The 25,469-nt window shown below is 43.8% G+C and overlaps 1 protein-coding gene across 1 annotated transcript in view; it reads right to left on the bottom strand.

Annotated features, from left to right (window-relative positions):
- Positions 1-25,469, bottom strand: part of PLPP3 (phospholipid phosphatase 3) — a 77,387-nt gene that overhangs the window by 31,721 nt on the left and 20,197 nt on the right. The window contains exon 2 of the mRNA XM_037499596.2: positions 6,299-6,456. Within this exon, the coding sequence (XP_037355493.1) occupies positions 6,299-6,456 (158 nt within the window). The remainder of the gene's footprint in view (positions 1-6,298; positions 6,457-25,469) is intronic.

Genomic DNA, 25,469 nt, shown 5'->3' with positions numbered 1-25,469 from the left:
TCTGCATGTATAAAGGGAGGTCTCCCAAGCACCTTCCTACAGCAGGTTACGGCCATCTGTACAAACCACTTCACATGAACCCCTACTGTTCACCATAACCTTAGGCGGTCATCTGCCCAGTGGTCTGTAGATGTTTTATCTTCCTCCAGACACTGACCTCTCCATGCTAGGAACCAAAGCTTTTTATAGCTAAATAAATAAAGAACACACTGCAAAGCACTTAGCACAGAGTGGGCCCTCAATAAATGTCAGTCCAGGTGCTAGGACTTTGAAGCCACACAGACCTAGGTTTTAATTCCTGCTCCCCCAATCTCTAAGCAGAGTAACCTCATACTAGTCACATCACCCTTGTCAGCCTCAGGACCTCCTTCTTTTGGAAAATGGAGTAAGTCATACCCACCTAACATGGCTGTTGAAGAGGATTTAAGATACGTCATATTAATTTCCAGCCCATTAGGTAGCTCATGAATGTTATCTAACTCTGTAGCCCCACCTCCCCTCCCCCATCTCCTAATACACACTAACTTGCACAGAATTGACTTCTCAGCCTCCTAAGCATGATCACCAAAAATGGGGGAATACTTACACCTTTGTATTAGATCTATTTTTCAAATTAGATCTATTTTTCAAATATCATTGACAATCATGTAACTTGGGGAAAACCAAGCAACTCTTACTTTTCCAGGACTTGAGAATATGGGAGGTAGGGAAAGGCAACTAGCTAAATCCTAGACAGCGTAATCTCAATGCCTGTGTTTGTTAAATCACACATAGATGCCCGTTCCACCATCCCCCAGGGATAAGAAGGTCTTCAAAGAACTATGTAGCCATCCGATCGGGGGATGACACCATTGAAGGATAACGTGGCCACTCTGTTGGTGGTCTTGGTAATTGCACAGATGTAGGGGATTGTAAACTGGGGGACTGAGTCTCCCACTAAGGCACTGCTGGGCCAGCACGACTTCACTTTTTTCAGCGTTGAAAACTTGACTAACCTTTAATGAGGAGGCAATCTTGGGGAACCTTGTTTTCTTGGCAGTGTGCTCTCAGATAAAGGGAGATGGGGGTAGGGGAGAAGTAATGAAGTCCAGATGTGGGTAAACCGAAGCCTGAGCCTAAATAAACAAGTCTTGGAGGCAGCATTAAGCTCTTCTTCTTGTCTCTCCAGCAAAAAATCTGCATGTGGTATTGAGCATATGCCCATGTACATCATGGGCCCTATTTAAGATTTTAGGATAGCAAACAGGTTATTTTTTCCCTGCTCCATAGATCCTCTGACACCTTTTAGCCTAATGCTTATGATTTTCTGCCCCAAATGCACAGCCTCTCTGTCATTGTTAAAAATATATATTGAGCTGCAAAGTCTGTCCTTGTAACAGCAATATGCACAGTCAGATCAGACTGGTCCCTGCTCTGATGTGACCAAAAGGGTAACCAGAAAATAAATAGACAAGTAAACAGACATAACCATTCAGCTCAGGGACTGTAAGGAGAGAGGTGGCCCCAAGTTCTCTGTAATATTTGGAAGTGGGGGAGGAGGCAGTCAAGGAAGTCTTCCTAGAGGAGATGCAGAAGGTTTATTTAGTACATACAAGAGGAAAAGGCCTGGCCTCAGCCTTCCATGAAGAGACAACACCTGCCCTGACACACATCACATTACAAGGCTGAATGTAGTAAAAGTGTATTTGTCTGCTTGAAATCGGGGCACCGTGTAGCTAGTTGGGCTGAGGTTCACCACTCTGTCCAGCACCTGCTGCACCATGGGTGCTCCATAAATAATTGTGCAAGGTAGGTAGGCTTTACAAGGCTGTAGAGATGTCATTATTTTAAAAGCCTTGTCCTTAGAATCAGAGGACTCCTGGGCTGGTCCAGCCGCTAATTAGTTATGGGAAAGTCACTTAATATCCGTGAGCTCCTTTTGGCTCAGCTGTATCAGTCAACCTCCCAGGATGACAACCTGGTACAATGAAGAGAGCAAGCACGGAAGACACTGGGTGCACTGGCTAACACGACAGAAATGAAAAGGATGCTTCTCACTGATGTCACACAGAATGTAGCTAGACCTGACCTCCAAAAGAAATCTATGGAATGGGTGGACTCTGATCACCAACTTAAAAAAAAACGAAAGTAGGGCCTCCCCGGTGGCGCAGCGGTTGAGCGCTGGGTTGCGAAGCTGCCCGCGGCCTCTGCGGTGCCGGTTCGATCCCCGGCTGCTCCCCGGCCACCGGAGGAGGGTCCCACATGGCGCGCAGACCTCTCCTGCCGCCCGCTGCTCCCCTCAGCAGTGTACTTCGGTCCTTCTGCCTGCTCTGCTCCCCGCTCTGGCTCTGGTGAATTCTCTCACCCTCCCGCGCTTCTGACTGTACCCAGTGCATGTATAAACAAAACAAACAAAACAAATAAATAAATAAATAAAACATGCCTCTATTAAAAAAAAAAAAAAAAAAAAAAAAAAAAAAACGAAAGTATTGCTCTTTTCCAAGAAGATTGATGGTTTGCTTAACATTTAAGAACACATAAGCATGAAAAGTTGGAACATGAACCTAGGTCAGATGATGCTGAAGTCTGAGATTTGACATGTAGAAATATTATCGCAGAGGCCAGATTCAATAGGATCTGAGAGAAAAAGTGACATTTTTATGGCCAGAAAGAGAAGGGGATTGACCCATGACTCATCCATGTGTCAACTCCTAGATACTGAGAATCTATATAAACCCCTTTCAGGGTCTGATCAAGGCAAGCCCTGAGTACATGTTTATTTAGAAAGAATACTGCGCATTTTTTCCATATTGAAATCATTGCTCTTAATAGTCTTCACAGCGCAGTGCAAGCAACTGAGAGGAGGCTAGATAGGGATGGTACTTGACTGTTTGCTCCTAATATCACTGCTGCTAGAGTCATTATGACTTTACAAGGCAGGCATAGGAACCACTGCCTTGTGGATTTGGAAGGAATTTATATTATGCTATAATTCCAGAATCTGAGATACATCTGAAAAAGAAGTCAAAATGACTAGATTTTTCCATATCTCCTGCCACAGAAAGGTGTCTGCTTTCCCCATAACCTCTGATGCTTTGCATCTCTAAATGGTGCTCTACACTCCACGACATTCTAGTCCTTTGTTGTGGGGACTATTCAAACAGGAGCGAGGGCATCCACATTGGCCAAGGCTTCTCTTGCTTTAAACAAACCTGACATTCAGCAGGAGAAGGAGGAAGCAGCAGGGAAACGATTAGCTCCAGCTCTGGGTGCCACTCCCAGACTGCCAGTCACGCCCTCTGATCAGAAGCAGACTCTGGGTGGAGCCAGCCAGGTTCTCAAGACAAGTCATAAGGCAAAGTGGAAAAGGTGTTGCTGTTTACTTTAGCTGTGCAGCTTTTCCAGAATTGAATACAACAAAGCATACTCAGCTTTCACTTTCTCCCGTGAGCCCTGGTAGTGAACGGCAGCTAAGTGGCCAGCCGGCTCACTAGATGCCCACATCCCACACGTCTCCAGCTGAAATGCAAGGCCAGAGGAGTGGGGAGGGAAAAATCCTTTTACAAAGAACATAGGAGTGAGAGTCCAGAGACGTGGGTTCTAATTAAATAACTACAAGGAAAGAACAGATGATAGGATGAGTCCAAAGGGTAGAGGAGTGGAGTTCTGTCCACTTCTATTTTCCCAGATAGAAAGTCTCAGATAAGTCACTTCACTTTTTGACTGTTAATTCATTTATAATAAAAAATAATTAACATATACTGAATAGACTTTATGTGTCAGGCAGAATTACTTTATATACGTTAACTCACTTAATTCTGAAAACTATAGTAAGTAGATGTTGTTATCCTCACTTAATAGATGAGCCAACTAAGGCTGAATGAGGCCAGTTAACTGGTGACGTGTCCCATAGCAGAGGACCTCAGGCAGGAACCAGGGCTTACGCTTTTAACACCATGCTAAGAAGAACTTAGCTATCGGGGGGTTTTTCTGAGGGTGAAATGCTTCTACGTGGTTCTCATGTTTCTAGGGCACACAGGAACACCTGACAAAGGACACCAATTATTATGCTATTTGCTTACCTAGTCTTTCTCAGAATTACAGGAAAGCGCTATCCAAGCTATTTTGCTGACACCATATGGGGTGGAGAAGCAATGCTCATATTATATCCAAAGTCATGGCACATGACTGTTTCAAGGAAACCTGAGAGGTCAGGGAACATTTTAATTAAAACATCAACATGACAGGAGGAGAGAGGCAAGCCACATCAGGCTGTTTTTAAAAGCAGATTTTTCTTAGAAATGCCAGCATCTAGTGAGGAGGAAGAAAAGGCTCTTACAAACAGGGAAAGAGTTGCTGACCAGGAGTTCTGGTGGAGAATGGAAGAGAAGCATGGATTTAAAGAAGCTACTTTAGCACTTTCCTTTGCCCCTCTTGGGACCAGGTGGGGAAACTAGGTCCTCTGCTATCTAGAAAACCCAAATCTATCTAGACTACCAGTGCAAAGTACATTCCCAGGAATGGCAACATTTAATTCCTATTGTGCAGACAACACTCTTATTTTACAGGTGAGGAAAAGGAGGTGGGAAAACCAGCAAATCACCTAATGTATAGAGCTAAGGAGTGGCAAGGCCCCTGAAGAGTCCTCACTGCAGTGTCTGGGAGCAGTCCACCAGCGAGCTGGGAATATGCCCAGGTCAAGAGTGTGAAGAGCATGTGATATGCCTATCCCTGTACTATTCTTATCTAAACCACTTTGAGGCTTCCCCAAACCATTCAATTAACTGATCCTCCAGTTAACAGTTGAAGAGGACAAAAACACCTGTTCAAACCTTAGTGCAAGATACTGTGCAATTAATTGCCTTCCATTCCAAACATCTTTTCTAGACAAAGTCATTCTTCCTAGTGTGTTCAACCTCACTGTCAATTTGGAGTAAAAATTAAGAAAATGTAAAATCAGATCTTATATTTCTCAGTTTCTGAGCACAAAGATCCCTAGTCCACCTTTAAGAAACGACTACAGTTGCCAAATGGCCTGTTTTTCTTTAAAAGGTTGGAAAGAATTCTACTAGCCTCCCTCCCCCTCCCCAATTTCAGACTGTTGATTGTGTGCCTGGTTTACGATGCTATTAAAAAACAAAGAGGGGGTCTCAAAGTTTACAACTAACCCCCAGAGTGGGGAAGTCAAAAGAAAAACTTCATGAAAGGTGGCTCCTGTGCCATCAGTAGCTCGTGTTTGATCTGGAGCAGGCAAGATTAGCCAACTGCCTATCCCCTGGAGCAGGTCACAGGGATGGGAAGCCAAGCGCCAATCTGAAGTCAAGTCTGCAAGACAGCAAGAACACTTGAAAGAAACCAGGTGCAGGCTTGAACCCCAGCTTTTAGTAGCTGTAGCCTTTAAGCTTATCATTTAACCCCTATGAGCCTCTGATTCTCCATTTGTACAATGGAGATAATGTTTTTGTTTCACATTTAGAGCTCCTTAATTTGGACTTCCTTTCTTCTGCCATGCTAATATAGGTCAGTTTCCAGATGATGGCAAATACAAAGGTAACCCAAGGACTGGTGAGAAAGAATATATGATCTTAGTGGACACGATGTCTATCCCTTTCACCTACGTGGCTTGGGTTCAAGGGCAAAGAGAGCAAACTTAAAAAATGCTGGAGGTATGGAATGGACAGCTGTGAAAATATATGAGTCACAAATTACAAGACTGGATTACCCTCAATTACTGCTCCCCTCCCGTGCCCCAAATGGATGCATCAAAAAGAGGGCAGTGAACTTCCAAGTGGGGCCCGGCTAGGCTAAACCCAATTTCCACGAGACTCCATTGCTCAAAATAATTCTGGACCTTGTCCAAGTCAATGACACATTTTGCTTTCTTAACAAGGACTTTATCCTTTAAAGGAAGACATGGAAGTAAGTCTGAACTTTACACCTGAATAGGAGTATATGCAGCAATTCTGAGTTTTCAAGGTGCTTCCATATTCATGATCTCTTTTACTCTTCCCTTTAGTGCTGTGAAGCAATATGGTCACTCTTGGTCTTTGAGATGTAAGGTTCATTAGTGGAGGGCCAGGTCTAGAACCCAGATCTCTGAATTCCAAGTCCCATCTTATTTTCATTTTGACACCACAGTCTCTGGGAGAGAGAAATCAACAAGCAGACACCTCAGCATCACCACGATCATATTAGCATGGCCATGGTATGAAAAGAGCATTGAAAATGCCTGACTCCTTCCTCTGGGGCTCAGAATGCAGGCTTTGGGGTGAGGGTCGGGGAAGTCAGACAGGCTGAGCACAGCAGCCTGGACACTTACCGCAAGGATGGCGATGACGATCCCCACGGCACAGAGCACAGCATCATTTATCGTCTCCCCAGTTTTCAGTGGATACTTGATGCTCTCGTCATTGCAGTAAAACCCTCGCTCATAAGGCTTGATGGTGCTGGTCTCGATGATGATGAAGGGCAGGCCCGCTGGTCAAGATGGAACCATCACATATACCAGAAATAAACAAGACAAAGGAGAAAACATCAATGCAAGGAAAGGAGCCCAAAGAACAGCAAGGAATCTCCCCCAATTAACAACCCCGATGTGATAGTAATTCCTCATGTATACATCATCTATTGCCTACACGAACTCTCACTACATGCAGCCCCTTCCCCCCCTTCATCACCCCTCAGAAGACAGTAGCATCATCCTCTGACCTTGCCCAGGAATACAGAAGAAGGCAGGGGAAGAGCCCAGGAAACAGCTTTTCCATGCTCAACAAGACCCTGCTAAAAATTAAAGACCAATTTGTAATAACTACTAACAGAGCCCCAAATCTAAAGATGTCTCATTATGTCTCCCTGTTCATTTTCCAGTGTGAGACTCAACCAAGGCTCTGCCACAGGGAGTGTAGGCCTGGGTGTCAGGTAACTTGAACTGGAATCCTAGATCCACCACGTCCTAGCACAGTGACCTCTAGTTCTCACTCCAACTTCCTAAGCCTCAGTTTCCCCACAGGTAAATGAGTTGAGGTGATGACCAACCAAAGCACGTAAAACCTCTAGCACTGCACCTGGAATACAGTAGCTGCTCAATCAATGCTATTTTCACTGCCTTTCCTTCACTGCTCAAAGGGTCACTGACAAGACTGAGCAGAGCAGAGCAAGGCCCATGCTGCCTAGAGGCCTGAAATGGAACCCAAGGGCATCTAGGAGCACTAGGAGGCTCTTGCAGCTGCCACTGGTTTATCAGTGGCCTGCTCAAATGTCATTCCCTTAAAGGTCATGGTAAATGGATTCCATCACCTGCCAGGAAAATTGCCTCATTACCCTGAAGCAAAAAGTGAAGGCCCGCACTATCTCTTGCTCGGACATCACAGTAGCCTCCAAATTAGCTTTCCGGCCTTCACTGCCTCTCACCCATCCCCACATCCCCATCAGTTTACTTTCTGGCCATGAGCATGTCACTGCCTTGCAGTTCTCCAGTGGCTCCCCACTGAACAGGAAAGGTATGTCTCCAAGTATGACCTGTGGAGTCCAACGACCTGACCTCCCCTGTCCAGAATCATGGTCTGCTACCCACACCAGACATACCCTCAAAAAAACAATACCAGAGATTCCAACTTAGTTCATGCTCTTCTTCTAGACTGGTTGACCTGCTCCTTCTCACCCAAGTTTAATACCAGCTCCAAAGCCACCTCACAAAGAAAAGGTGAGCCGCTAAATGTTAAGACCATTAGGAGACCAACCAAAACAACCTCTTTAGTGATTAGTCACCAGAGATGTGCACCAACAACATATAAGTATTTTATATCCATTTTTTGCATTGAATCTTCCAACAAAGCTGAGAGGTCATTTTCAAGCATCATTTAAGCACTACCATAGCTCAAGTGGAAAACAGGGACTCAAAATATTTATTTAGCCCATTCAGAGTCTTAGTCCACTCCCAAAATGCCTCAATCCCTAATTTAACTTTGCAAATTGGTTTCATCCAAATGTGAATTTCATTAGCTGAAAAATCCCAAGATAAGCAGTTGTTTAAAAGATAAAATTCCATTTTCGTGTTTTTTTTCAAAAAGAATTAAATTCATGTCACGTTGCTCAGAGCCCCAGACCGCCTCAAAAAAATGTACCATGAACTCCACAATTTTTCAATTACTTTGGTCCAGACCGGCAGCGATAAAAATGCTCACTTTCTAAAAAGTGTATTTATGTATCACTGTGCATACACACATGGATTTATTTGGTTTTATTCTCTGGATTTATTTGAATTCTACGGCTATTTATTTTGTGACCCCTAACTGCTTCCTGCTAGAACAACAATTTACTTTATCAAATTCATACTGGTGCTTTGAAAAGAAAGAACAGCAACACACCACGGCATTGTGCCTGACCTTCTCAAAGTAAACAGAGGGCCCTGCAAGGCAATAACCATTAGCTCTCGAAATTCTGTCTCTGCAATGGTGCAAAGTGGGTGAAGGGAGGCAGTGGGTAAACGTCCTGTCTTAGACACGAGGAGACTAGTTAAGTGACCTAGGGATGGGGGCTGGGAGAGAAAGTCCCGCACCATCTTCATTTCACCGCCGAAACATTTTGAAATGTGGCCAAGTTGGCTATGAAATGTAGCTGAGAAGCCAGCAGTATGATATTAATAGTCCACTTTTAAAGTTCCACACATCGTGATAAAAACATTCAGCGTGGTGTCGGAGCCCGGCCACAGCCTCTGCGGTGCCTCGGAGCCAAAGCGTTGCTAATAAACTCAGGAAGGGAACAGACCCCGAGTTCCTTACATTTGTGCTACACGCTCAGGCCCCCGGCTTCTATTTTTAATAGTGTTCACATGATAGGCCTGTAAAACATATGTTTCTAAGGACAATAAAACACATATAAAAGAGCTGTGGAGTTAGCCGGAACTAGGTTAATGATCTCAACTCTGCTCCTTACTACTTGAGCAAGTGATGTCACAGCTCCCCACTCTCCTTCTCAGCGGCTCGGTGGGAAAGATGAAATCTAGCTTTGGGGTTGCTGGGATGATGTAAAATAAGTTAATGTATTTACGCATTCATGTATCTAACAATATCTATTGCTATCCATGCCCACTAAGTACAAGCAATACGAAGATGACACAATCCCTGTCCCCAGGAAGCTCACAATCTAGGAAACGAAGACTCATAGAATTGAATAAAATCAGTACAGGAAGTTGCTTTAGTTGGAAGAAACCAGGCAACAGCATTGGGTAAGGTCAGCAAAGATCCTAGCACGCACTGTGGACATGCAGAAAATGTAAAAAGGAAGAAGGGGGAAAGTCCCACAGAGAAGGCTAGGAAAGAAAATCTGTCTCATCAGTCCCTTTGCCATCTCCTAACCTGGGAGTCATCCAAGTGCCTTTTCTTCCTTCCTTGCCTAAGGCTTGGGGAGGTTTCCGGTTTTGATTATGTGGATGATGACCACAAAGAGACCAGAAGTTGGATCTGAATATGTTCTGTTTATTTTCTTGAAAGGCATGGAGATAGCATTTAGAAAACCCAATGGCTTTTTCTGTCTCCCCTACTAACTTGTGGTATTATTGGGGGTGATGCCAGTCAAATCTTGGCTTTTCTCCAGGAAGAGAATAACCTCAGATTCCCTTCAGTTGATGGGAATGAAGCATAAACATTTCCCCCCGTGGGGCAGCAAGTCCTCAACAGACAAAAAACCATGGCTTGCCTCTCCAGGACAGAGAAGAGGATGTTTTTTCCAAAGCAGCGCCTCCATCACCAACATTGGCATCATCTTTATTACCAACCACCGTGGTCCCCCATCATTCCGTTTCAAGAAACTTCCCAGCACTTGCCATTGGGAATCTAAAGGTGAAAACAACACAGTACCTGTTTTAAGAGGCTCAAGGCATTGTGAAAAAATCACAACTATTTCTAGTATGATGACTGAGACTAGATGGCTGCACTGGGCACAGCCAAGGCACTGACAATGTCCACAGAGGACGGGCAGCTCGAGCAGATTCTCATGTGAGCTTGAGGTTCCTTCCTGGGCGCCAGGGGCTAAGTACATTCATGAAAAAGTCCAGGAGTGTAGGGATTCCAACAAGGCAGTCAACAAAACTTATGGTCATGTGAGAAGGCAGTTTTAAACTGCTACAGAGCTGGAAGAGAAACCCAGGTACACGTCGGAGGGAAGAAAGAGAAAAACAACTGAGAATATTGGTAACTACTAGCACTTACTACACAACGATTATGCGCACAGACTGTGTGGAGGGTCCCCACATAAGCTGTGACAATCTGGCACTGACAGGGCTACTGGGATAAAGAAGGTTAAGTCCCAACCTTCAAGGCTAAGGGTAGAAACAGTCATTAAGAACTTACATGTTAAGTCACCCTAAGGTTCAAAGGGATTAAAGCGACTCCCTAGAGTCACTGTAAGTAAATGGCGGAGCTGGCTGGGAATCAAATGATCTGATTCTTGGGTGCTTTCTAAGGTAAGTGAGTCACCCAAAAGAGAAGAAAGCCCCAAGAGTACTAATCAATTAATTGAAGCTCAGCAAAATCTCGTGGCCTTTGAAGAAAAAATTGCTTTGTTAGGAACAGTCAAGTAACAACGCTGGTTAATAATGTTCACTGAAATTTCAGGGGTACCACACACGTGCTCGTATCTAATTCAATCAAAAAACTAAACCCACTATTCTGGAATTTAGATTTATCTATAATGAGGTACATTACAAGCATTCTACAAAGCAGAACCAAAAGCCACACACACACACACACACACACACACACACACACACACACACACACACACGGTGATACTATCCCCAGATTCAAACACTTCTCCTTCTTTTAATCAAGGATCAATTAACTTCCTATAGCTCCAGGGACCTCTTGGGATGTGTAGGCTGCAGAGGAGGTGAAATACGAACTCACTGACAAACACTTAATGGGCAGAAAATCAAAGCATGAAGAAAGGCCTCTATGTTGGGTTCAGGCCTTTGAAACTTCTTGGGCTTTGAAAAACTAACACTTGGACAGGTTGGGCAGTTGGGGGTGGGTGTAAAAAAACACAGGGATAAGTTTTCGTGGCCCACCCATTGATAAAGTCATGTGGGAAGTGTTAGCAAAGTGACCCAGCCCTAGAGCCTGCTCCCTCCAGCCACAGCTTCACATTTGCACAAAATTAAACACAGCCTCCTGCTTGCCAAGTGATTTTTAGAAAGCCTTTGGTGAGGGGAGGGAAGAGTGGGGGTGAATGAGAAATTTTTGCACTTTTGCATCCTGGACATCAGTGCTTTGGAAGTGGCTTCCCAGAGGTCCCAGGTACCAAGACCTTTAAGTGCATTTCCCAGAAATGCCCAACTGTCTGCTTCCCCTGATCTGTAATTACTTTAAAATAAGCAAAGTACAGGATCTGTGAGAGTAATAATTAAACTTATATCAGCAGAAAGCCTACACATGTACCCACAGGATAATACTGGATAGTACATGTATAGGTATCCAGCAAGGTTTAGAGGTATGGAGAGTAGCACAGCTGCCAAAACCAGGCAGCTCTTGGGACTCTGAGATGGGAATATATACACCTTTGCTGCAGTAGTGGGTCCTACTCACTTTAGTGTCTTGCTCACTTTACAGATTGAAAAATTGAGGCTCAGAAAGGTTACTCAACTCGACCTTCAGAGCTAGGAAAAGACAATCTAAACCAGATGTAGAAACAGAGAAGGTGGAACGCTGAGTTCCTAATTTCAAGGAGTTTAGTCTCTGCTTAGAAATTAATGTATCTTTTTTTTAAGATGTATTTATTTATGCATACAAGAAGTGGGGTACAGGTCAGAGGTGCGGGAGGTGAGAGGATTCACCAGAGACAGAGTGGGGAGCAGAACAGGCAGATTGACTGAAATACACTGCTGAGGGGAGCAGCGGGAGAGTCAGGAGAGGTCTGCTGCGCCATGTGGGTCAGCTCCCTGGCCGGCAAGAGATCGAACTCATGCCGCAGTGGCTATGGATAGCTTCACAGTTTTGAAACTTAATCCCTTGTGCCACCAGAGAGGCTCAGAATTAATGTATCTTAATCACCACCATAGTTTTTAAAAGTTACATGTTATTATTTTTATTTTCACCCAAAAGGAAACAGAGGCCAGAAGCTATATAAATTATTCAAGGTTCTCAAGTGAATTGATTGCACACTGGGATTTGAATCCAGGTCTTTCTTCGTTTTGCAACATGTTTTCTTACTCCATGACCTGACCTTCCCTTTCTTTACAAATGTATTGACTGTTAAAATATGACCAACTGATTTTTTTTTTAATCACTTAAGGCCAGAATGGTCAACCCAGCTACTACTTAGAGGTTCAAAATATAAATATTTATGTTGCTTGTAAGTGACAGGGTTTCTATTTAAAGTAATTAATTGCTACTGGTCTTAGAAGTGAGCAAACTTTCTTTGGTTTATGATATTTGTCCAGATTTTTAGACTGGACACAATCCAGATGAGACAAAACTAAGTTTACTATGAAGGCGTTTCTCCACCTTTGAAATGGGCTGCCATGAAAAACACTTGCTGTTGGCTGGTGTGAACATGCAATGTTCCCGGGCTAGAGGTTCCCTTGACAAATGCTCATTCTTCAGGACTAGAAAGTTCACATCCTTTCTTCACAAAGAAGACTGTCAGAACTGAAGGCAACTACAGGATAGGAATGAAGACATCATTGCCAGATATAGCCCTGGTGCCCGGGTCTCCTGATCCTCATGTCCGGGGTCTTTAGTTCAGTTCCACAAGTAGGTACAATGCCTGAGTATCATGAGCTGTGTCAGTGCTGTTTTGGGGTTCTCTATCTTTGCAAAGACTTGAACTCCATGATAGAGAAGTCTGTTTTTATTCTTATTGTGAATGTGAAAAAGAACATAAGATTGCCTTTTTCTTGAAGTGAAAACATTTTATTTTTTAAAAAAAGTTAATATCAATCATTTTAAACCCATAAACCGGGCCTCCCCTGGTGGCTCAGCAGTTGAGCGCTGGGCTGTGAAGCTGCCCGCAGCCTCTGCAGTGCAGGCTCGATCCCCGGCCGCCGCCAGCGAGGGTCCCACATGGTGCGCAGACCTCTCCTGCCGCGCCGATGCTCCCCTCAGCAATGTATTTCGTCAGTCTGCCTGTTCTGTTCCCTGCTCTGGCTCTGGTGAATTCTCTCACCCTCCCGCGCTTCTGACTGTGCCCAGTGCTTGTATAAATAAATAAATAAATCTTTAAAAAAAAAAAACAAAACATAAACCTCCCAAGCTTAGACTGCTTTGTCTTTCAGTTGGGTTTTCCGAGTTGCTACAACCACCAACAAGCAAGGAACTGAAAAACAAAATGCCCAGGAGTCCCTGATTCACATCTTTCAGTGAAAAGCTCCAGACCGCTCTCTCATATTTCACAAAGGAGGTATTTTTTTCTAGTCTTACACACTACCAGAACCAACAGGTCTTAGAATTCCTCTGCCCCAGGTAAAACTGGGTCATCTCCCAAGACCTCACTCCTCTCTTTGATTCCTCTTTTAAATAACCAGGAGAGTAAATTTGCATTCACTGGGCACTTATTATGTGCTGGGAGCTTTGCATATGTTAACTGATTTAACTCTCCAAACAATCCCCTAAATTAATTATTGCCAAAGAACCAGGGATCAAAGGATTATAATTTACCTGTGTCAACTCTGCTGATAAGAGGCATAATTGGGATATATGATAAAATACTGTGACTCTTAATTTCACTCTGAGATGAGGTAAGTTAGCTATTTCAGCTATATACGCATGACCTATGTCTTGTAATATTAACAAACCTACAAAGCTCTGGAAAGTGTACACTGACCTTGAGCCAGGATAAAAAGGCAAGCTCCTCCCTGGGTGTTGATGTGGACCTAGACAGATTCAGTCACTCTCCTACATAGTCTCCCTGATGACCCAAATATGTTATTTGCAATATAGCTGTCCAGGAACTAAGACAGAAAAAGTCACATGCACGGGTTTTATAGCGCTCATGTAATAATCACATTTGATCTTCCTAAAAACTCTATAAAGTAATGTCAGGATTAAAGTACCACTGGCAAACTCCTATTCATCCTTTAAGATTTAAATATCTCTTTTACCAAGGATTCAACGAGCCATAACCCCCTCTGACAGAATTCATTTTTCCAATTCACCCTTGAACTTTAGAGCCAGGCATCCAGGATTTCACATCCCACTTCGACCAGCTGTTATGTTTACTGTCCAACCTTGGATAAGTCACTTTACCTTTTTGAACTTCATTTCCATCATTGTACAATAGGACCCTCCACAACAGTTCCCAAGATAGAGTGAGAACCATGACACAGTTTATAAGATATCCAGTAATTGCCTAGCTCCATAAATGTTAGTTCTTGCTTCTGTGTGTGACAGGAAGCCTCTGAAAGCTTAAGCAGGGAAACATATGATCGGAGTTGTGTCAAAAGCGCATTCAAGCAGTCACGTGCCTGCCAGTCACTTCCCAGATGCAACCTGATCCCAAGAGAAAAGCCTGCTCATAAAATCCTATAATTCCAGGGACTTCTTGGGATTGTGTAAACAGATGGATTTTGACAGTGGTTAGCAAGGCTGACACCCTGATGCAGAGAAGAAATATCACAACAGGCACCCTGCCATGCATTCTCAAAAGATCACACGAGGCTGAATAGGAGATAAGTCTATAAAAAGGGCGAAAGCAAGCATTCCTTTTTATTTTTCTGACAGCTAAACATACATTTGTCAGCATGCATGATCCCATCCAAGCCATGCTGTCCAGGTGTACACAAAGCCCCAGGTTCACAAGCCAGTAAAATAAACAACATGTGGACTGGCAGGACATCAGAACCCTGGGAGGGCCAAAGTTCGAGATAGTCAAAAGCCTAAACTGCAGCCAGCTGCAGTGCCAAAAATGAAGAGATGAAGCATTATTGGAGGCCCTGTGAGAACAAATGGTGCTGGTAGGCATGCGAGGCCATCAGAGCACTCAAAAGTAACCCATTAAGATACACAGTCCAAGTTCTAGGTCAAGGGTCAAAATCAGCAGCCCAGGGCCAAATCTGGCCTGCAGAGATGCTCTGTTTGGCCCACCTAGTGTTTAAAAATTTTTTAATTACTCGTTAACATTTACTAACGGGAGGTCTCACAAAATCCAGATTTTCAGCTGCTTAAGCCAGCTCTCACACCCTGCGGCAGTAAAGGCAGTGGTAACTGTGGCCGCACACATTCTCCAGGGTGCCACCCTGCCCCAAGGTCTCCCTGACACCAAGGTTGCATGTCAGCTGCATTCTCATTCAGCGAGTATCATCATTTTTCCTATAACTGTTCTAGTTCTATCATTCACATTAACTGCCCAGCCCTGGTAGATATTTGAGTTTTCTATCTCTGCTCTAGAGAATATGGAAGTCTTTGAATGAAATCATAAAAACAGAAATAACTAACTCGTGGTTTAATAGTGACGTCCACGGTATAGCCACATTAGACACACGTGTGTTGTGTATATGGCTACGTGCATACGTTTATGCATAGATCTCACTCTTAACCAAAGAGTGCTTCCTCTCGATGTTTTCAATTATAAATCCAAAGGCTGTGTCAGGTCACCACTGAAAGGCAGTTAATAATATTTGTATTTTAGATAAGGGGGAACCGAGGCTCAGCTGTAAAGTACTTTTACCCAGCATCTCATAGGTAGTGAAAGTACTGAGGATTTGAAGCCAAGGCTTGTGGAACTACAAAACCCTTAGCAAGTTCACTCCATGAGGCTGGCACTGGGGCCAGAACGAATCTGCCTTATTTGCCAGTTAAACAATGTGAGTTAATAAATCACATAGTTATATTTTAGAATAAAGAAACGGACCCAACTTACATACCTCTATGTAACACTAAGTGGATATAGCAGAGAATTTTATTCTTTTAAGTAAAACTTATTAAAATAAAAGCAAAGCAGTGTCCTTCTGAAAGAAACTCATTAATTCTAAAGAGTAAAAGACAAGTGAGAAGGAAATTAAAGAATTAAAATCCATCAGGTATTTCTTGGTATTACAAGTTAAAGGGAGCTAGGTATGTTCAGTAATGGGATGATAAAATTTTGGAGCTATCTTAGATGTCAGTTACTCCATTTAATAGATGGGAACTGAGACTACACTCTTGCTTTGTAACTATTTTTTTTTCTGTAAGTCTCCTGGACTAGCTGACAGAAAAGGGTTTATATTATACTCATCGCTACCTCCCTCGCACAAAGAATAATGCTTTGGCACTTAATAAGTTCTCGACAAATGTGTGCTGAGCAAATATCTAGGGAACAAATGAAAATGCAGAAGCTCTGACTCCACCCCCTACATTCCATGACCTGTGGATCCTTATTTTTCTTTCGAAATTTTAATCTAATCTCATATCTCAACCACTGTTTTTCTAATGCAATCCCTCAAAGTAACATGAAAAACAGACAATTCCATCAGAAATTACATATGGAGAACCAAACCAGCTTCCCGTCTCAGATGGGTTGTTTAAAACCCTTAATAATTTTCAGTTTCCCAGCCTTTTGACCTGCTGAAATGATCAGAAAAGCCTCTGCAGGGCACTGCTGGGCACACGGAGGCGGTGGCTGCTGCCCAGCCACTCAGCTGCCATGCCCCACCCTGTCCAGCTGTCCAAGGGGTAAGATCACTTTCAGCACACTCCAAGCCCATTTGCTGAGATCCTCTTGGGAATCTCTGCCATGAAGAAAGCTCCAGTAAATGAAGAGCACAAATCTCAAAAAAACAACCAACTCTGACCTGTGGGTTTGAAAACCAGTTTTGCCACTTATAATCTAGCCACATTCAGAGAGCTGCCTAACTTCTCTGTGTTCCAGCTGTAAAAAGCAAACGCCAATACCCACTTTGAAGAACTGTGAGGATGATATATCATTTGGTAGTAGGTATTTTGAAAGGTTAGTCCTCCTCCCTTTCAGTCTTGAAAATCTACTATCCAGCTGTATACATGATGCCAATCAACTGGCCTGACTGGTTTCCTCAAGACCGTGGCCGGGCTAACCTGGACAGGGCCATGTTGGCTCATTAGGACTGTCACTGGAGTTGAGCAAGACTGGAGCAATCGCAGTGTGCTGCGGAGAAGACAACCCTCACTCCAGGAGCACACTCCCCATTCCCAACCCTGTCAATGTTCCTTTTGTAAAACACAGAAACCCTCTTCAAATCTGACAGCTGCCACCTGCACAAATAATTCGGGGATGTAATTTTGTAATTGAATACAAGGCCCCTGAAAGCTGAAAAGTTTTAAGTCCAAAATAGTCCCTTTGACCTTCTGCCTAAATGCTCACTAATCACTTTTTAATTTGTAGTTTATTTCCTCTTGATGTGCTGTCCTGAGAGGCTACATTTTTTTTATTTTAGAAGTATCCTGGGAGTGAATGGTATTATAAAACACCTGATTAAAGTACAAGTCAAACTTCTTTCCCAGACATCTGAGGCTTGCTCCATGCTCCACTGAGCTTTCCAAATTGCACTGGGTGGCAAGAAAGGAGAAAAAGGGCTGCTTTGAAGGAGGAAACTATTTGCTGTGAGAATTATGGGCTACAGAAATTATTAAGATGTGGTCCCTGCCCTCTAAGAATTCATACTCAGGGGACAACTACCGTCAGGCTACATGAGGTGATGTGACAGGAACTTCCAGAGGCATTTCTAGAATGTGGAGAGCAGAGGACGCCCTTCAGCACCTGACCCATCAGCCAGTAGGTGTGCAATACCAGTTTATTGACTACCTGGTAGGTAAATGCATTTCAAAGATTCCTTGCTGTCATCTGGATGCCTGTGACACATTTAAGGCTGTAAAAGAAGAGTCCAGAACTTGTAAGTACCTCCTAGGTTCTTCAAAGTTAACAAAACTTCCCTCAGTGTTCTACCCTTATCCCCTACGTAACTTTACTGCTGAGGGGAAAATGAGAAAAGTAGTTTGAGGGAGCCATCTGATTTCTAAAACATAAATCCTAAAAAATGCTAAGAAGGAAAGAGTAGCTGTTAAAAGTGGTATTTAATGCAGAAGAAATTCCTTACTTAGAGAAAAAAGAGGTTCTAATTTAAATCTTCACGGGGATTACTATAAATTGAAAAATGTGGAAGCCATACAGGTTTGGGAGCGGGGGGTCATTTGACATTCCATGCGTCTGTTCTAGCCAACTAGCCACCCTTTCACCTGCTGCGTAAGAAAGAGTGTCAAGTAGTATGACCTGGATCAGCTCACCCAGTATCCTGGAGAGTAAAATGATTTCAACACCAGCTTTTGGTTCAGTGAAGTAACACCTCACACCACTAAGACGGTAACACAAGCAACGTGGGCATATTAGCAAAGCTTTCTCCCCAATAAGATGACCTTAAAAAACAAATATTAACCAGTGCTTGTTGATAATAATAACCTGTATTCACCAGTGTGACCTCTGCCAATAACTATATAAATCACAGTGTGCTCTTTCTGACTCTATTTCTTCACGTGAAAGCGGTGGTTGTACAGGCATCAAATAGTCTCTTCCAGTTTTCAGAGTTCTCACCTTTATCCAAGGAGTGCAGAGTGTTTTGTAAACAAACTGAAGGCTTCATTTCCATGGCATCCTCACAAGCACATGGGCTTCACCTTGTGCCCACTGGCTTGGCTGGGTAACTGAAGAGCACACAACTACCTTTTAAGTTTGTGCCAAGGGCCATGCAAAGCCCTCCCAGCTGTTCCTTTATAAAGCAACTCCAGAAATCAACAGACCTTCAGCTAGAAACTGAATTAATGATGGCAGCTCTCGACTCTGCCAAAGGAGGAGGTGTAGACAAAATGTGGTGTAGGTGGGAGGAAGGTGGAAGTTAACATCAGAGATTGCTGTAAACTTGGCATTACTCTGGGTGCTTTAGAACTGGGCCTCCTTTATTCCTCCCAGTAATCCCTTCCAGGTATGCAGTGAGAGCCTGAGTTTGCAAGGGCCAGAACTAAAAACAGAAGCAAGGTGGCAGAGCAGCAGAGCGGCCTGGCTGGGTCAGGCTGGCTTTCCTAGGTCCTGTGGGGTCATCCAATTACCTCTCTTTCGGTGCGCCTAAATGGACGTGAGGAGCGCCTCCTATAAACTGGCTGGCCCCTGTGGATAGAAACCCACTTGCACCAGGCCCACCCTCAGTTGTTTTTGCAACCCCGTTCCTTCCAGAATCAGGCTGGGGAAAACAAAATGTGGGCATTCAGAAACACGTAGGAAAACTGGCTGCAGTAAATAACTCCTGGGAGGTTTGCTATAGGAACCCTATTGTTCCAAAGGGAAGCGCTTTTTGCCAAAACTCTCCAGGAAGCCACTGCTCTTGTGATGCATTTTTCAGCTGTTGAGAGAAAAGGGTAGTTCCTGGGATATTTCTTCAGTGGTTCTGGAAGCCAGGCCCTTAATCCTTGTGAAGCAGCAAGGAGCCAGCTTCTCTCAGAGGGACAGAATGTGTAGAGTCCTTCCAAATGAAAATATAAAAACTCCCCAACTTCCCCTTTACAACCTCTCAAGATGTGTGATCAGGCAGAGGGAGAGAAGAGGGAATCGAAGCCCAAGGGGGAACTCAGGCTTTCTCTGCACCCCTTCCCCCATGACCCTGCCCACCTGACCTCGCTATTGCAGTAAATGACAAAGCGGGGACTGTTCTCTGTGACCATCCTCCTCCGCCCACCTCACACACACACACACACACACACACACACACACACACGCACACACTTTTTAGGGGCAAAATGCCAAATAACATTATTCCCCTTCACCATGGTATTGCCATGAGAACTGCCTGGTATGTTTGCCTGGAAAAAAAATGGAAGGTTTTCATGAAAAAAATCTCAGCCTCCATGACAGCTCTCCCTTTGTGGAAATGGACTTGGAAAGAAATGGAAGGATCCCCAACTGGAAGCTAACTAACTGGGCAGACAAGAGCAGGCCCGAAGGCCCAAGGACTCCTTGACTGCGCCTTTGGCAGCCTGGAACACACTCTCCAAAGCCACGTTCTCTCTCTCCAGGACCAGCACAATGCAGCCCTGTGTAATGGGAAGCCTCACCTCAGAGTAGGGACCTGTGTATAATTGGAGGAGGAGGGGAGCACTTACAGTACACATATTATCCACGGACGCAAACAGGTATCCCCTGCACAGGATGTAAACAGCAGAAACACGGTTCACAGCACACATTCATCAACAGAGCACCAAGAAAAATCAAAAATGCTTTTTGTGGGATGGGTTTGGCCTGGTGAGAGTTTGGAATGAGCAGACCCAGGTATGAGTCCCTCCCATGTCTGCCAGGTGTGGCATGTCTGACGAGACTAATACATTCTCAGCCACCATCCCCACCCCCACAATGGGCAAAACAGGCCCTGTGACCTGAAGGGGCTTGGCAGTCTCCTGAGATGCCATGTTAAAGAGCAGAATCAGTAGCATAGGCATCCAGAGTTTCTTCCTTCTCTCCCAAAGCAGGAAGGGGCGGGAGATGGATTCCCAAGAATAGGACAGGATCCGTGAGAAATAATCTCTCCTATCAGGCTACAAGTAGCACTGAGAACAAAACTGCATATGTGGTCTCCTGCTTTGTCCATCAAGATGACAGAATGGGTCTTGGGGAATTAATTATTTAACAAACTCGCCCTTCACAAATCCCATCCAAAGGAATGGTTTGATGCCTTTCAGTACACTAACTATACAAAATACTGAAAGACCAATGCACTTCAAAAGCCTCACAAAAACCCAGGCCTGAGCTTGGCAGGAGTTCCTCGGCCACTGGGTTTTTCTGTGTGTGGTTTATAATAACATGCAAACCTGATGCCAAGTCCTAATCTATTAAGGGACTGCCAATTAGCAGGAGGCTGAGAGCTGCAGGTTTGAGAACTGGGGAGCAGGTCTAATTAGGCTTGCACATCATTTCTCCCCATCGTCCCTGTCAATTGGACACCAGGAATGCTGGCCTGGTACTCCCAGCACATCCCTTCTGCATTCCTAGTCACATTGTTTGAAGGTTCCAGGTCTGACAATCAGTATTTATGCTGAGGTCAATCTTTAAGGGTAAAACTGGGGACTGGGCAAGGTTATCCTCAGATCTGGCAGTTCATCAAAATCATCAGGGGCACATACTGAAAAATACATTCCAGGCTCTGCCCAGACCTACTCAGTAACTCAGGATTTTCAGGGCGAGGGCCTGAGAATTCTCATCCTTCACAGGACCATCAGGCAAATCTATGCCGAGGTAATTTGGGAATTACTGCTCTAAACAGAAAAGCAATTTCATTTTTGAATGCAAGGACCTTTTAAAGAAATTGATGTACAAGAGGCATAAAATGTAATTTACATACGCATACACTACAAAACACTGTTTTAAGCCACACCAAGTATCAGAAATTTTATTGAGCACTTACTGCACTCTGAGGACGAGAAACAGATGAATGAAACAGGGTTCCTGCCCACAAAGAATTCCCTGTCTGGGAGGGGGAGAAGGTGTAGTAAAATTCTAATAGAAAAGCCAGTCTTTCCTGTGTAGGGGTCCTATAAGAACTCAAACCTGCAGTTCTTACACTTTCTCTTCTGCCTGGTTGTCAGAGTTAGCTCTCCAATATCCTCACCTGGACAGCTCCAAAAAAGAAACGTTCATTCAGGTGCAAAACATCAGAGACCTATGACAGAAGGGGAGGAAAAGCCAGAAAAATGTATGGGTCACAATACAGGAGAAAACAAATGCCTGAGGAACGCCTGGTTTCAAGACAGAAACTGAGAGTGGGGAGTCAAATTAGTGGGGTTCTTTGTCCTTCCATGCAGCAGAAAAGGCTCCAGGCTGGGTCTCGGGGGAGCCCATGATTAGATTCCTTAGATGCTTTCTTGGCGGAGCCTCCTTATCTATCAGAGAGGAAGATGGATTATTTGGTTTCCACAAGCATATTCAACCTAGAGCTTTCTCCCTGGAGCCTCCATCAAAGTTCACTGTTAAGTTTCAACAGGTAGATGTACGACCCAGGAGAACTAGCATTCTCCAGAACACTCTAAGAAAAGCTGGCTGAGATGATCTCTCTCCAGCTCTAACAAGGTTACGTGTGTGTGTGGCTTTCAAACGAGACCGATTTCCCGGTCAGCAGGGACAATGTTTTTTATTTATCCTCTATATAGCACTGGCTACACAGCAGAGGCTTAAAATAAAGGAATGTGTACGGGGTAGACAGTGACGTGGCCAGGCTGTATTTTAGAAAGAGCACTCTGGCAGTCATGTGGAAGACGGACCACAGCACAGAGGCGTTCTATACAAAGCTCCCTGCTCATTGAGGTGTGACCAACCAGCTTCCCAAGGAACAGTCATCTGCATTTTGCAGACACATCCCCATCAAGTCTGAATAAGATGTATTAAGGCCTCTCACAGCCATGACGCCAAGCCTGGTCCTGGACAGCACAACTCAAATAAACACTCCCTGGTCCCCAGGAGAACCTGGGGTTGTTTCCCTCCGCTTCAAACACCTCCTTGAAACTGATTGCTGTGGTCTCCCTATTCAGACTCTCTCAGGTTATCTTTTTTGTTTAAAAGATTTATTTTTATTTAAACATACAAAAACTGGGGTACAGGCCAGAAGTGGCAGGGGTGAAAGGATTCACCAGAGACAGAGTAGGGAACTGAACAGGCAGAGTGACTGAAATACGGGCGAGACGGGAGAGATCTGCTTCGCCATGTGGGTCAGCTGCCTGGCCGGGGATTGAACTTGTGCCATAGTGGCTGTGGTTAGCTTCACAGTTCTGAGACTTAACCACTTGTGCCACCAGGAAGGCCCCTCTCTCAGGTTATCTTAACACATAGCACTCTTCAGGAGCACACCTAGGGCTAGGTTCTAGAACTGAGCCACGACAGGAGATAATCCATCTGTTGGCAATGAAGCAGAGAGGCATGGTGGCACCCTAAGAGTGTGGACTGGGGTCAGACACACCTGGGTCCTAGTCTCCTCCTTAAATAAGTCGGTTACCCTCTCGCAGTGATGGAGCGGAAGAAGGTTATCGTATGCAAAGGTGCTTCACACACATGCCCAGCACACAGAAGATGGTCAATGAAAGTTCCCTTGGTCAATATGGGATGATATTCTATGGGAAGAAGAAACAGGTGTTATCTCGACTCATTAAAAAAATCCACTGTATACTTCACATATAGTCATTATATATCATAACAGTCATCACGCCGTTAGCTTTTTCATGAGACTTGAGAAGGAGGGTGACTGACAATAGGAATTTTCAGGAAAAGCACAAGCTTAGAAGTCGAATGCTTTGCATTTGAAGCTTGGATCTGCCTCTTTTTAGTCCTGTGACTCTGGCAAGCTGCTAACCTCTCTAGACCATGTTAAGATGGGGTAAGTACAGTCAGTCCTGAAGGGTTTTCTGTGAAGGTTAGAGATACAGAACAACATATTAAGTGCCTCAAATCCATGGAAGCTACTGTTAATGATCACAGCCTCGTCTATAAGATACATCAGAATGATGAGAGATACATTAGGGTTTGTTGTCCCCAAGTGACAATTCTTCCTTTCCTGCAAGCAGGCAAGAGCAACACTGCATCTAGAGTTTGTTTGGATTTTTTTAAATATCAATGTTTTTTCACTGTTTGGATTTTTTTAAATATCAATGTTTTTTCACTGTATGGTTATTTTCAGCTAAAGAAAAATAACAGTATCATCTCTGCACCATGATAGTATTTGTCCACTTTTTGGTCATTACCTTTTATCCAATAAGTATGTATTAAGCAGCTACAATAAACAAAGCACACATTTATGGGGAACAGCATTGATCATAGTTCAAATCCCCTTTTAAAGTGTTTGGACATCTTTTAGAATATTTCAAACATAAAGTGGAAGCACAGTATAGTTCTCCACACAGAATGATAATTCTAGTTACTCAGCTTTAACAGTTCATAACCCATGATCAACTCTGCTTCCCTTTTTATGGACACCTACGTGTCCCTTTCTAACCTACCTCCGAATTTTGGAGCTATCTCAGACATCACATCTGTAAACATTTCAGAGAGGTCAAACTGTTGATTTTGTATTCATGAACGGAAATTAAGGCAGAATGGTGACTTGCCCAAGGGCACAAAGTGAAAAGTGAACATAGGTATTTATGTCCTGCACTACTCCAGGGAAGACTACTCACAAGTCTCTGTTTCAGCTGGGGCTAAAACTAAGGCCATTGCCATTTTCATTACTTTGTATTGGAGAAGGTTGTACAGGCACCACACAACCTCTTCTGCTCAACAGCTTCAGTAGGAGTTTTTATTTTAAGTGTGAACATGGACACGCTAAGGACCATGGTTGGCAACATTTGCTGGTTATGATTATACTGGCTCTAGCCTATCCAGAGGCCTTTCTCTCTCTCTTTCTCTCTCTCTCTCTCTCTCTGTGTGTGTGTGTGTGTGTGTGTGCATGTGTAGTTTGCCATAGTCACTTATGCAGGAGAAAAAAAAACAAAAACTGGAAGAAATCTATTTAACAAAGATGAGAGAAATAGAGGACCAATATCTAATAACGATTGGTTTTGCTATGGAATGTGATCTAATTACCAAGGAATTATTGAGATGTCCAATAGACTATAGGTCACTATGTTTCTTATAACCCTCCAATAAGAATGGAACAATCTGTGCAACAGGCTTAGCAAATGTGTCAAAGCAATAAAAGGTTTCAGCTAGGCATACTGTGTTATACTTAACCTTGTCTTTAAATAACATGACCATACAGGTTTCTGGTCAAACTTAGTTCAAGTGAGCACTAAATAACCATCAAACATTGTCTCACATTAATTAAATTCAGATCAAGGAAGGACCCTTTTTTGTTCATGGTATTTTCAATTCATGGTTCAAAAACAGGATGTGATGAAAATGCAACATTTCAAAGTTACGTAGGCCTTAATTTAAGTCCCAAACTACTTGGCTCGGGTCTCAATTTCCTTGCATAAATAGGTGGGTTATCTGAAGTGTGCCTCCCCTCCCACCACCACCACCACCACCACCATTCCTAAGTTGAAGTTCTATCCCCAGTACCTCAGAGTATGATCTTACTTGAAAATGGGGTCTTTACAAAGGTAATCAAGTTACAATGAGGTCATTAGGATGGGGTCTGATTTGACAGGGGCCTATAATTAAAAGGGGACATTTTAGAGACAGTGACAGGCAGGCAGGCCTTTAGGGAGGATGCCATGTGATATGTGGAGATGGTCACCTCCATGCTGATGAGGGAGACCAGAATAGCTCTTCCCCCACCACCCTCAAAGAAATCTATTAGCGTCTCCTTGACTCCTAGTCTCTAGAGCTGAGAGAGGAAGCTTCTTGCCTTTAAACCACCCAGTCTGCGGTACTTTGTCACAGCAGCCCTTGCAAACAGGGGGCGATAGTATCTGCCCCAGAGAGTTTTAATGTCTGGGAGCAGGATGAAGGAAAACAAAAAGGAGTAAAAGAGAAACCTGTGTGTGATTGAATGGTTGGCTTAATTCTGATTGACAGTAAAAGTC

The sequence above is a fragment of the Talpa occidentalis genome, unplaced genomic scaffold (genome assembly GCF_014898055.3).
Source record: "Talpa occidentalis isolate TD23 unplaced genomic scaffold, MPIMG_talOcc4v2.1 talOcc4.9, whole genome shotgun sequence".
NCBI classification, from domain to species: Eukaryota; Metazoa; Chordata; class Mammalia; order Eulipotyphla; family Talpidae; genus Talpa; species Talpa occidentalis.
The sequence above is the reverse complement of the archived record's forward strand: the minus strand, read 5'-3'. Positions and strand labels throughout refer to the sequence as shown.